This window comes from Culex quinquefasciatus, chromosome 3 (assembly GCF_015732765.1).
Source record: "Culex quinquefasciatus strain JHB chromosome 3, VPISU_Cqui_1.0_pri_paternal, whole genome shotgun sequence".
NCBI classification, from domain to species: Eukaryota; Metazoa; Arthropoda; class Insecta; order Diptera; family Culicidae; genus Culex; species Culex quinquefasciatus.
In genome coordinates this window covers 1,147,178-1,159,781 of record NC_051863.1, presented here as the reverse complement: position 1 = coordinate 1,159,781, position 12,604 = coordinate 1,147,178, and the positions used below count along the sequence as shown (strand labels likewise).

The 12,604-nt window shown below is 38.2% G+C and overlaps 1 protein-coding gene and 1 pseudogene across 1 annotated transcript; one reads left to right on the top strand and one right to left on the bottom strand.

Annotated features, from left to right (window-relative positions):
• The first annotated feature begins 487 nt into the window (after positions 1 to 487).
• LOC119770716 lies at positions 488 to 7,189 on the top strand (annotated as a pseudogene).
• Positions 7,190 to 10,122: 2,933 nt separating this feature from the next.
• On the bottom strand, positions 10,123 to 12,585 carry LOC6042671 (tRNA (cytosine(34)-C(5))-methyltransferase). Its single transcript, XM_001853319.2, has 3 exons — positions 12,380 to 12,585; positions 10,392 to 12,300; positions 10,123 to 10,327 (listed from the first exon to the last, which is right to left on the bottom strand). The coding sequence occupies exons 1-3, from the start codon at positions 12,449 to 12,451 to the stop codon at positions 10,221 to 10,223; spliced, it is 2,088 nt and encodes a 695-aa protein (XP_001853367.2). The 5' UTR covers positions 12,452 to 12,585; the 3' UTR covers positions 10,123 to 10,220.
• Between the last annotated feature and the right edge of the window lie 19 nt (positions 12,586 to 12,604).

Below are 12,604 nucleotides of genomic sequence, written 5' to 3'. Positions count from 1 at the left end.
AGAAATTCACAATCGAAAAATTAAAATTTCATTTTTTAAAGGAATTTTAGAAATTTATTATTATTTTTTTAATATTTAAATGTTAAGAAATAAAAAAAATCGAACATTCAAATTTAAATTGTTAAAAATTAAAAAAAAATATTTTTTCAAAGAATTTTGAAAAATTAAAAACAAAATAAATTTTACAGTTTGGATTTTTTATGTAAAAAATATATAAGTTACCAAACCATTCACGCGGTTTCAGCTAGAAACCGCGAACATCGAATAATCACAACGTCAGCATGCGCCGTGTGCAGCGGCACATCATATTACACTGTAACCAGAGGACGACGACGACGTCTGGAGTGACGACGTCTGGCGAGGATTCCAGGAAAGTGGCGCAACAACATAGTTTACGTAGTGTCTTTCAGATTCAATAAAGAGAGGGAAATTAATTATTCCCGGTCAGTCTGTGTAGAGCCATCAAACCATCAATTTAATTTTTAAAAAGTAACCTTCGAAAGCCCGGCGGCTAACTGGCGCAGTCGGTAGGATATGCTGTTCAATTGCTGGTGAACGAATATCATCAAAGACAGCATGAAGACCATCCTTATTTTTATGTAAGTAATTTCGTGAGCCTCAAGTGAATATTGAGTGCATAGAATTCCGTTGGGGACTGTTAAATTGAAGATTATCATGAATTGTTAAGAGGCAATCAATTATTCCAAGCTCAAGTGAATATTGAGTTAAGTGAACTTTAAAGTGAACTGTTAATGGGGACAAATTATTCCGAAACTCAAATGAATATTGAGAGAAGTGAATTTTTCGTGAACTGTTAACGGAAACAACATTAAGTTAAGTGAGTTTTGTGACAAACAAATCTAATTAATACTCAAATGAACATTGGGTACAAATCAAGTAATTTTTTTTTACAATCAAATAAACTGTTGATGTTAAGTGAAAAATAAAAGGACTGTTTCAAAAATTAAAAGGAAGAGAAGAAACCGTTAAGTGATTGATTTTTTTTTGAAAATTAAAAATGGATGCTGAGCAAGCAGCACTTGCAGCAGCAGCAGCTGCAGCAGCCCAAGCTGCTCAAGCACTTGCAGCTGAACAAGCTGCGGCCGAAGCACAACGCACATTAGAAGAAGCAGCGCACATTGTTAACAGCATGAAAGTTCCGAATGCTGTTGATACGATTCCAGAATTCACCGGTAATCCAATCAAATTACATTCATTCATAAGAAGCGTAGAAAATTTACTGCCTTTTATGAGGCCTTGTGTTAACACTCCTTTTACAACATGTGGTTACAGGCAATTAGAAGAAAAATAATTGATGACGCGGATAATGTTTTGGAACTATACGGGATTGGGCTTGATTGGGAAGCAATCAAAGAATTTTTAATCATGTTCTACAGTGATAAAAGAGATAACCTTACTCTTACCAGAGAATTGTATTCGTTGTATCAAACAGGTACAATTGAAGATTTCTATGGTAAAATTCAACATACTTTGTCTTTGCTAATAAACCATGCTAACGTTTCGATACAAGATCTCAATATAAGAGCAGATCGAATTGGTATGTACCGTCAAAATGCATTGAACGTTTTTCTAGCTGGCCTCAAAGAACCGATAGGAGGAAATATTAGGTCTCGCGGACCCGATAATCTGAAACATGCGATTGATGCGTGCATGGAAGAATTAAATTTCCAAAGAATAAATAATTCACGCAAATTTGAATTACCACCAAAGCCTATGCAAAACTATAAATTTCCGAAAAATTATTTTACTTCAAATCAAGTTCCAAATATTCCACCGAAAAATTATTTCGCTTTAAATCAAGTGCCAAATGTTCCACCGAGAAATGTTTTTGCTCCTTTTAACTCAAAACCAAATTTGACATCCAGAAATTATATTCCATACCTCAGACTTCCAACTCAAGAGGGATTTGATTTGAAATTGTTAATTGATACGGGATCAAATAAAAACTATTTGAGTCCAAAAAGAGTACGAAAAGCATCAAAGCTTCAAAAACCAACAATTGTTTCAAATATTTCCGGAAAACATTTGATTAATGAATACGTTAATTTTAATCCATTTCCTTCATTAACGACTAAAAAATTTATTTTCCATGTTTTTGATTTTCATAAATATTTTGATGGACTCCTTGGATACGAAACACTTCAAGACCTCGATGCCAAAATTGATTCAAAACTGAATACGATCCAAATTCTCAATCAAACATTTAAAATGTATAGAAAATATCCTGATATTATGTGCAAAACTATACCAAAACAATCAATTTTAAACATAGAAATCCCAGTTACTGAAAAATCTGGTGACTTTTTTTTTGAGGATTTTGAAGTTTTACCAAAATTAATTATTTGTTCAGGTCTTTACAAAGCTTCTGAAAATAAAGCCGTTATAACTATACGGAATGACTCTAAAAATGATCAACAATTTGCTTTGCAAAATCCCATGCAAATTGAACTTAATAACTTTGAAATCATATCATCGGATGAAATCAATCATCATGAATTTCAACCAGAACGATACAGAAAACTTATTGATCAACTAAGGCTTGACCATTTAAACACCGAAGAAAGGAAAAACTTTTAGAGGTTATTAATGAATATCAAGATTTATTTCACGTCGATAATGAACCACTATCAGCAACAAACGGAACAACACATGTTATTCGAACATCAGATGATTTACCAGTATACCAAAATCTTATAGGTACCCATATTGTCATCGAGAAGAGGTAAGTAATCAAATATCAAAAATGCTGAAAGAAGGTATCATTAGACCTTCTTCATCTCCGTGGAATTCACCCATTTGGGTAGTACCCAAAAAGATAGATGCTTCAGGACAACAAAAATGGCGCATTGTGGTTGACTATAGAAAAGTCAATGCCAAAACCGTTGATGACAAATTTCCGATACCGAACATAAGTGATATCCTTGACAAATTAGGCAGGAGTCACTATTTCACGACCCTAGATTTAACCTCCGGGTTTCATCAAATTAAGATGGAACCACAAGATATCATCAAAACTGCCTTCTCGACTGAAGACGGACATTATGAGTATACAAGGATGCCTTTTGGACTTAAAATGCTCCAGCCACCTTTCAACGTCACATGAATGTCGTTTTAGCTGGTTTAATTGGAAAAATATGTTTTGTTTACATGGACGACATAATCGTCTATAGCACAAGCCTTGAAGAACATTGTGTTAATTTATCTAAAGTTTTTGATGCTCTCAGCGCAGCGAATCTCAAAATTCAATTAGACAAAAGCGAATTTTTAAAAAAAGAGGTTGCATTTTTAGGTCACGTCATAACTGATGAAGGTGTCAAACCTAACCCGGACAAAATTGATGCTATTCAAAATTGGCCAGTACCTAAAACAGAAAAACAAATTAAAGAATTTTTAGGTACAATAGGGTATTACAGAAAGTTTACACAAGATTTTAGTAAAATTACTAAACCCCTCACACAATGTTTACGGAAAGGTGAACAAGTTGAACATACCCCTCAATTTATAAAATCCTTTGAACAATGTAAACAAATTTTGTCAAGCAGTAGCATTCTTCAATATCCTGATTTTTCAAAACCATTTATATTAACTACTGACGCATCAAAATATGCGTTAGGTGCAGTTTTATCCCAGGGGCCTATAGGAAAAGATAAACCTATAGCATTTGCGTCAAGGACCTTAAACAAAAGCGAAGAAAATTATTCCACTATAGAAAGAGAGTTACTTGCCATATTTTGGGTAACAAAATATTTTCGACCATATCTTTTTGGACGAAAGTTTATTCTTTATACAGATCATCAACCATTGACATATGCTTTAAATTTAAAAGACCCATCATCATCAATGATTGGCAAATGGATGATCGCTTTACTTGATTATTCTTATGAACCAAAATATAGACCTGGTAAACAAAACGTGGTTGCTGATGGATTGTCAAGAATAATAAACGATGTTAACATTAATGAAAATGAACAATCATCAAACCCTGAAGAAGACATCTCATCAGATGATGCAACACAACATTCCGCCGATACAGATGACTCAGCTTTTATTCCCTGCACTGAAAAACCTGTCAATAGTTTTGTTAACCAAATTATTCTAAAAGAGGAGAAAATGAAAGTGAACATTTCGAACAAATCTTTACTAAAATCTTCAGACACACAATAACTAAAGTTACTTTCGGCGTACCCCTTATTCTAAGAATATTAAAGACAAAAATCGATCCAAATCGGGTTAACTGTATTTACTGTCCAGAAAACGTTATTAACACGGTTCAAACAGTCTACAAAAATTATTTTAGTAGGGCAAAAATGTTCAAAATTTTTATATCCCAAAAACTTTTGATCGATCTTAAATCACCAGAGGAACAAGACGAAATTATAGAAGAAACTCATAATAGAGCACACCGAGGAATAGAAGAAAATCTCGCCGTAATTTCTCGAAAATTCTTTTTTCCAAACATGAAAAAAATTGTCCGAAAATTCGTGTTGCTTTATGAAATATGCAAACGCGCTAAATACGAAAGGACTCCGTATAAAATTTCATTTGCCAAAACACCAATACCAAAAAAACCATTAGACATTTATCATCTGGATATTTTTATTTGTACCCAAAACATATTCATATCAGTTATTGACAAATTATCCAAATTTGGCATTTTAATCCCTATAAAATCAAGATCAATTCCAAATATAAGAGCAGGATTAACAAAATTATTTTCACTTTACGGTATACCGAAATTAATCGTGAGCGATAACGAACCATCGTTAAAATCCACAGAAGTTCGTGGAATGCTGGCAGATCTCAACATTGAAACTTATTACACACCATCTAATAAAAGCGAGGTGAATGGGATCGTTGAAAGGTTTCATTCAACCTTATGTGAAATACTACGAACAAACGAAGAAAAATTTGCGAATTTATCAATGAAGGAAAAGTTAAGAATCTCTGTGGCACTATACAATAATACAATACATTCTTCAACCAATCTTAAACCTACCGAAATTTTCTACGGAATTCGGGATGGAGAAGAGAGGCCTACTGAATTGATTGATATAATTGCGGCCAGAGATAAAGTTTATGATGAAGCTATCATAGCACTAAAAAATACACAAAAAAAAGATTTATCTTACCCTAATAAAAACAGAGAACACCAACCAAATCTCGAAGAATCTGCGTCCGTTTACATAGAACGTCAAGGCGTCAAAAGTAAACATAAGGACAAATTTAATAAAACAAAAGTAGCTCAAAATCAACGAAAAACCTTCATTGATGAAATCGGTAGAAAACATCATAAAACCAAATTAAGACGCCAAAGAAATTAACAAATAACTTTTATTTCTAGGTGCGTGATGACAACTTTAGCCGAAATCATCATCACGGATTTGAACAGAAATGATGGATTCATCGCCTTCAAAGAATATAAAACAAAAATCATCCGAAATCTAAATCTGCATTTGCACATAGTTAATGTAGAGAATATTCAAAGCAACATTGATATAATTTCACATGCTTTGAACATTTTTTACAAAAACAATTCAACTCAAAATTTTCATAAGGTTCTAGAAAGAAGGGTAATGAAGTTATCCGATAATTTCAAGCGCCTTAAACCACTGACATCAAGACACAAACGAGGACTTGTAAATCCAATAGGAACCATTATTAAATCAATAACTGGCAACTTAGACAACAATGACCTATATGACATTAACAAACAACTTGATATAACAAAAACTAAAACTAACTACTTGATTGAAAGCAATAATCGTCAAATAATAATAAATGATAGACTTCAATCAAAGTTAAATGAAATAACTAAACACTTGAATGAGCAGCAAATCAAAATTTTAAAAGAAATTTCAATTCAAATCAATAAAAACAATCCAATCTGATTACTTTTGGAAACAAAACCTCTTCGAACTATTATTTAACATTCAGTTTTTGGATCAAGAAATCAATGATTTAGTAGAGTCAGTGCAGTTAGCTAAATTAGGTATCATTTGCAAGAATATTATCTCTCTAAATGAAATGGAAACATTTGAAAAATATTGACCGATCAAAACATTACAATTAGTAGTCTTGACCAAATTTATGAATATCTCGGTTTAGAAGTTTTCCATAAAAATCATTCAATAATATTTGTTATTAAAGTTCCAAATTTTGAACCATTTGAATACGACTTCATTAATATTGAGCTTCTCCTAAAAATAATTCAATAATAACATTTGATTACAAAAGTGTTATAACAAATGGAACAAAATCTTTTGTGTCACAAATACCATGTTATACTATTGAGAAATACAAAATTTGTAATTCAAAAATCTGAAAGACATAAGCGAAGATAAATGCATTTCGAACGCATTGAGAGGAACCCCAGCGCGATGCAACTTCAAGGAGTACCAGGGAGGCACACAGATTGACGTTGTCAACGATTTTACGGTAATATTAAAGGATGCAAATTATCCAACTTCTATTAAATCAGAGTGTAACATCAAAGAACGCTCTGTTACGGGAACATTATTAGTATCATACGAAGGTTGTGATATTACCATTAACAACACCAAGTTTAGTGGTAAAAGTCATGTTGAACACCATAAAATTACAATGATTCCTATGATAGGAATTTCATTCAAACAAGAATGGTTTTTCAAAGAGCATAACATTTCACAGATTCAAATCTCGAATATAAACCATATCGAGAAGATAGAACAACAATACACAAAACTCCAATACTTTACCATAGGAGGTTTTATGCTAACATTATCATGTAGCATAATAATAGTATTGTTGTGGTTGATTACAAGAAAGACAAAATCAGCAGCTACTGTGGAAAACAACCTTGAATCCAATGATCCCGTTTCAGCATCCATAAGTCAACATTCAAATAAAGATTCGGGCCGAATCTTCTCTAAGGATGGAGTAGTTACCAAACCATTCACGCGGTTTCAGCTAGAAACCGCGAACATCGAATAATCACAACGTCAGCATGCGCCGTGTGCAGCGGCACATCATATTACACTGTAACCAGAGGACGACGACGACGTCTGGAGTGACGACGTCTGGCGAGGATTCCAGGAAAGTGGCGCAACAACATAGTTTACGTAGTGTCTTTCAGATTCAATAAAGAGAGGGAAATTAATTATTCCCGGTCAGTCTGTGTAGAGCCATCAAACCATCAATTTAATTTTTTAAAAAGTAACCTTCGAAAGCCCGGCGGCTAACTTATATATAAAAGTAAAGATTAAAAAATCATAAACTCAAAAATGTGTTCGAGTCTTGCTTAAAAAAATCAAAGCATGAAAAACAATATTCTAAACTTCAAAAAATTAATTAATTCGGAACTTTTTTCAATTCTTTATACATTTTTTTAACCGTTTAACAAAAAACTTAACTATAAGAAATTCAGAAAAATATGTTTACGAATTTAAAAAAATAAATGTAAGTGATGCCCTTATTTTTTTATTGTTCATTTTTTATATCTAAAAAATTCAAATTAAAAAAATTGGGAAATATTTTTTTTTTAAATTTTAATAAATAAAACACAAATTGTTTAATTTAGAAAATTCAATTAGAAAAAAAAAACAAAAAATCAAAACAAAACAGGTTTTAAATAAATCAAACTCAAAAAATTTAAAATTTATAAAAAAAATGGATGCAAGTTCGAAAACAAGTTTCTATATTGTTTTTTTTTAATTCTTGGTTTTTCAAATTTTAGAAAGAGGGGAGGGGGAGGGTTAAATAGAAAAAAGTTTTTTTTAAATGCATTTTATTTATAAAACACCTTTTCAGTTGTTTTGCCTTAGATCGTATCCTACCCCTTATATATACCCTCCAAAAAACCGTCCAACTCCAAGCGATACTAACTTGGGGACACCGTGGAGATTTCCCGTTGTCCCCTTAAAAAAGTGGAGCATCAACCCTTCCCGTCTTCCAAATCCCCTATCCTTGTCCCTGGTGCGCGGTGGAGATGCGAGCGGCCGGCAATGGACGGCTGCCATGGTGGTGAAAATCTGGTTCAGGTGGAGTTGGTTTAATTCCCAATTATCAATTCCCATAGGCAACTTGGGCTTTGAAAATCATTATTTAACATGGCGAAATCCAGGCTGCAATCCGCTAAAATCACCGTCTCCTTGCGAAGCGAATAGACCTGTCCAGTTGTATTGCAATCATAGAATTTCAAAATTTTTATCTGTATTGTGAGGATTTTTTTTTTGATTCGCGAAAAAAACTGTATGTCAAAATTCCAACAGCTAAAAAAAATTTGATTTAAAAAATCTAGATTAGGATGGTGGTAAATAGCAGTGGTGAAATATTAAAAAAAAATGTATTTGGAAGCATTTCATAATTAAAATTTTACAAAATAGGATTACAGAATTCAAATTTGATGTTCCACGTTTCCAGATTAATATTTAGAAAAAAGAAAACATTTAAAATTCCAGAAATCCAGGAATTTTAATATTTTTTTAGTTAAAGCCAATTTGAAATAATTTTCAATACTAAATTCTCAAATTGAAAAAATATGATACAAACATTTATTGCGCATTTTGCACTTTACTAGAGTCTTGCGCAATTATTTTCATCACAGTATTTTTTCATCACAGTGATTTTTCTTCACAGTGATGACGATGATATCCGTTGCTATGGCAGGCTGTTTATTTATTTATTTTTGGAAGTTCAGAAAGCTCGTCCAGCCCAGAGAAAGTGTGTTCCGACTTGTTCCGACTGTGGAATCGCGGTCTTTGGTGCCGGGATGCAGTGGTGTTGCGCCGGCATCTTGGCTTGCGGTAAATCTTTGGAGTCAAATAACGGCTGATGGCTGTTGTTGCTGCTTCGAGCAGGATTCCGCTGCCGGATGTCGAGCGGGTGTTGCTGGGCTTCCGCGCGGCTAGGCGTCTTCTCTAAGTGACGGTATCGGCCAACCCAGCACCTAGCTGATCTGGTTGAACCGAGAGGGGAACCTCCTTGACGATGATGGTTCCGCGCCAGAGGTGAAGATGGTCCGCCAGAGGTGGAGATGTATGGTGGACGTTTTGATGCAGGCAATGGCCCCTACGCACTCACAGGCCTGGACCGACCAAAACCCATGGGTTGCCGAGGTCCTGCGGATTATTGACTTCCGCCGGGGCACTTCTTTTCCGGGATGCAGAGTGTGACCAGTACGAAAACGGGACTGACACTGGGACACTTGACTAACCACACAGACGCCTGAATGGCAAAAGATTCCGATCTTTGCAATCGGTGATAAAATTCCGTTTCTCCCTTCTAATCTTTTCCGGAAGAAAACTCCACCATTTTCCAATCCAACCCATTTTTGATGCAGTTTCGACGCAGCGCTGTCGAGCCTGTCTTAATTGCAGTGGTATGCAAATCCCTTCGCTGCTAGTGTGTGTAGTATTGTAGGTTGAGGAATTATGTTAAAAAGTAAAGGTTCGTTCAAGAACTGAACTGCCTCGAGCTTATAAGAAAAAATAACCCGTAAAAAAAACCCAAAAGTGTCAACTACAAGAATCGATCCAAGAATCTTTAACAGTCCATCTCAAGACTTAACTGCCACGGCCACCACAGCTTGGTGACTAGATTGGGGTCAGAAGTCGATGCATTGCACTTGTTTTGTTTTGATGGTGTGATAGAAATTCAGTTTGCCAACTGTGATGAAAATAATCCCGCAGCACTCTACTGAGGTGCAAAGTGCGCAAAGTTGACAGTTCTCAGTCCTGCAAAGCAGTGTGATGAAAAAATCTAGGCCTAGCACGATTGACACAAAACTCTAGAAATTGCTGCAAGGCGCAATAAAAATAAAAAAAAACATTATTTTTTCAAAAAAATTTAAGAATTTTACTTTTCTAATTCTATATTATGATACTAGTGGTTAAGGGGTCATATTCAAGCACAGCAATTAAAAATAAACGCAATTGTCGTCTTTTTAACGATGGGACGACTGATCGACCAAGACCAAAATTTCTCGATCTACACTTGAGAAGCTTGATCCATTTCAAAATGATCTACAACATCGATAGGGTTCTTATTATTAAAACAATCAAAGTTATCAAGTTTTTGTTGGCTCTAAAATGTTTTATAATGTGATTTGTCTATGAAAAAAGCGCATTTTAATTCAACCGATTATATTTCGTACTCTTCGTTAAGTCTAACAAAGTTTGTGGATGTATCCTTATAAAAGAAAACTTGATAGGTCAAATGATCACCTAAGCTGCTTCCTCGACTTCAACCTTTACCTCGTCTTGCTCTTCTGCCTCGGCCTCAGCTTCCGCTTCCGCTTCGGCGGCCCGGTTGTCCTCGAACTTGTTTTTCTCTGCAATTTTTTAGAATTGATTAGTAATTTTTCAAACTTTGTTTTTTCCAATGCTACAACGTACCATATTTCGAAACATCCGCCCCCAGCAGCCTCAACATGTGCACCGTATCGTGCTGATCGACGTACGCCCGCAGCGACTTTGTCCCCCTCCAGCCAACCAGGTCCATCTCGAGCCCATCCTCGCCACGATACTCCAGCACGCAACTGCCCGGTTCCAGCACCGTCACGTTCGTCTGCGTGTCCTCGCTCAGCCCCTCAATCTCCGGCGGCCTGGTCGGATCGTTGTTGGACAGCAGCTTGATCAGGTCGTCCTTGACGATGCGCGCCCTCCGCCCCGCCCCGATGAACCCGTTGACACTCTCGAGTCCCTCCTGGGCGAGCCGGAAGTCACAGACCATGTTGCGGTTGTCGCACCGGGCGAACGCTTTGACGCCCAGGTTGATGAACTTGATCTTGTTCTCGTTGGTGGTGACGATGTTCCGGAGGATTTCCGCGCTGAAGTAAATGTTTTTCTTTTTGCCCTCGCGGCACCGGGTCAGGAGGTTGAGCGGGTTGAACGTGTCGTTGAGTTGGTAGAAGCTTTTGATCGAGTCGAAGATGTCTTCCTTGCCGTCGAAGAAGACAAACGGGTCCTCTTTGAAGCCCCGGTGGTAGCGTTTCTGCTTCTTTTGGGGTGGCTCCGCTTCACAGGTTTTGACTTCGTCGGCGGCGGATTCTGACGGTTCCACTTCCGAGGGGAGCTTCTTTTTCTTCTCGAGCAGGGCGATGAAGAACCCGCCGGTGTTTTGCTGGTGCGGGAGGACGCGGATGCAGCGGTCGAGGTTGAACTTGGCCACGTCCTCGGGTGCTGGAGGGAACATGAGCGGTCGGATGACGGTGCGGTAGTTTTCCGGGACTTCGGCGAAGCTCTTGTAGAATTTCATGTCCTTGGTGGCCGGTTCCCAGTAGGTCATGCCGGGGCTGTGCTTGAGCGTCGGAACGAGGTGACTTGCGTCGACGATTTCCATCGCGTCGCCGGTCTCCGCCAGCAGGTGGTGCAGCACGGCCTCGTTTTCGATCGGATTCAGCGAGCAGGTCGAGTAGACCAGTTTGCCGCCCACTTCGAGCAGTTCCGCGCCACGTTTAACGATTCTGTACTGAAGTCCGTGCAGGTTGCACGCATGGCCCATGTTCCACTTGGTCCAGATATCCGGGTTCTTGCGCAGGGTGCCATCTCCGGAGCACGGAACGTCGCACAGAATGCGATCGTATTTGAGTGGAACCAGTTCCCCAGCTTCATTCTTGACCTTCAACGACGGAAATACCGAACTATCGGCGTTGACCACCAAACAGGAAGCCGAAGCAAGGCGTTTCGCCTGGTGGACCAGCATGTAGCACCGGTTATTGTCGATGTCGTTGGCCATCACGAAGCCCGTCGGCAACGCATCACCCCCGGCATGCAACGCCTCAATCAATTGGGCCGTCTTCGAACCCGGTGCCGCGCACATGTCCAAAACTTTGTGATGCGGCTCAACCGAGAGCACCAACGGCGGAATCATCGAAACAGCCTCCTGCCGACTAATGTTGCCCGACCCGGTCTCAGCAATCAGAAAATTGTGCAGCTTGTAAAGCGGTTCCGACCTCCGGATGTCCTTCCGGGACAACTCCAACTGCCAGGCAAACTCGTTCGGATACCACGTCAGGCACTTCGGCTCCGGCACGACACCCTCCCCGCTCTCCCTAAACTCAGCCACCGCCCGCCGATACTCCGTGAAGAACTGGTCCTTGATGATCTTCAGCAGCGTGTGCGCCTGGCTCTTCGAGCCGGTTATCCGGAACGTAACCGGCAGATTGCTCTGCATCTTGCCCATAAACTCGTCCCATTCCTCCGGCTTGCATACGTTCAGATGCTTGTAGTACGCCTCAAAGCTTTCATTCTTGCGCACAATGTCCTCGTACGGCTTTTCCCTCCGGACTGATTCCGTTTGACCCTGCCCAAAAGAGAAAACATCGCCGTTTGTTTACCTCCCAGAAAAAAAAAAAACATAACCTCAATCTTCCAACACTCACCCTCTCCTTCGAGTCCCGCTTCCTCTTGGCGAACGGATTCTGCTTGTTCGTGAACTGTCGCTTCTTTCCCATTGTCAACGGTTCGTTCCACTTCCTGTTTCGCCAACAAGTCTTCCAGAAATTCCAGTAACACGAAAATTCCGTCGCACTCGACCAACTTCAGCGCAGAAATGCGGCTTCTTTCGCTGCTCGCAGCGAACTGTCACCCAAAATTCACCCCCCCCT

Coding starts and splice junctions, on each gene's coding strand:
- LOC6042671 (XM_001853319.2), bottom strand. CDS start 12,451: ATGGGAAAGAAGCGACAGTTCACGAACAAGCAGAATCCGTTCGCCAAG. Junction 12,301..12,379: donor AGCGGGACTCGAAGGAGAGG/GTGAGTGTTGGA, acceptor TCTTTTGGGCAG/GGTCAAACGGAATCAGTCCG. Junction 10,328..10,391: donor GGCGGATGTTTCGAAATATG/GTACGTTGTAGC, acceptor AAAAAATTGCAG/AGAAAAACAAGTTCGAGGAC.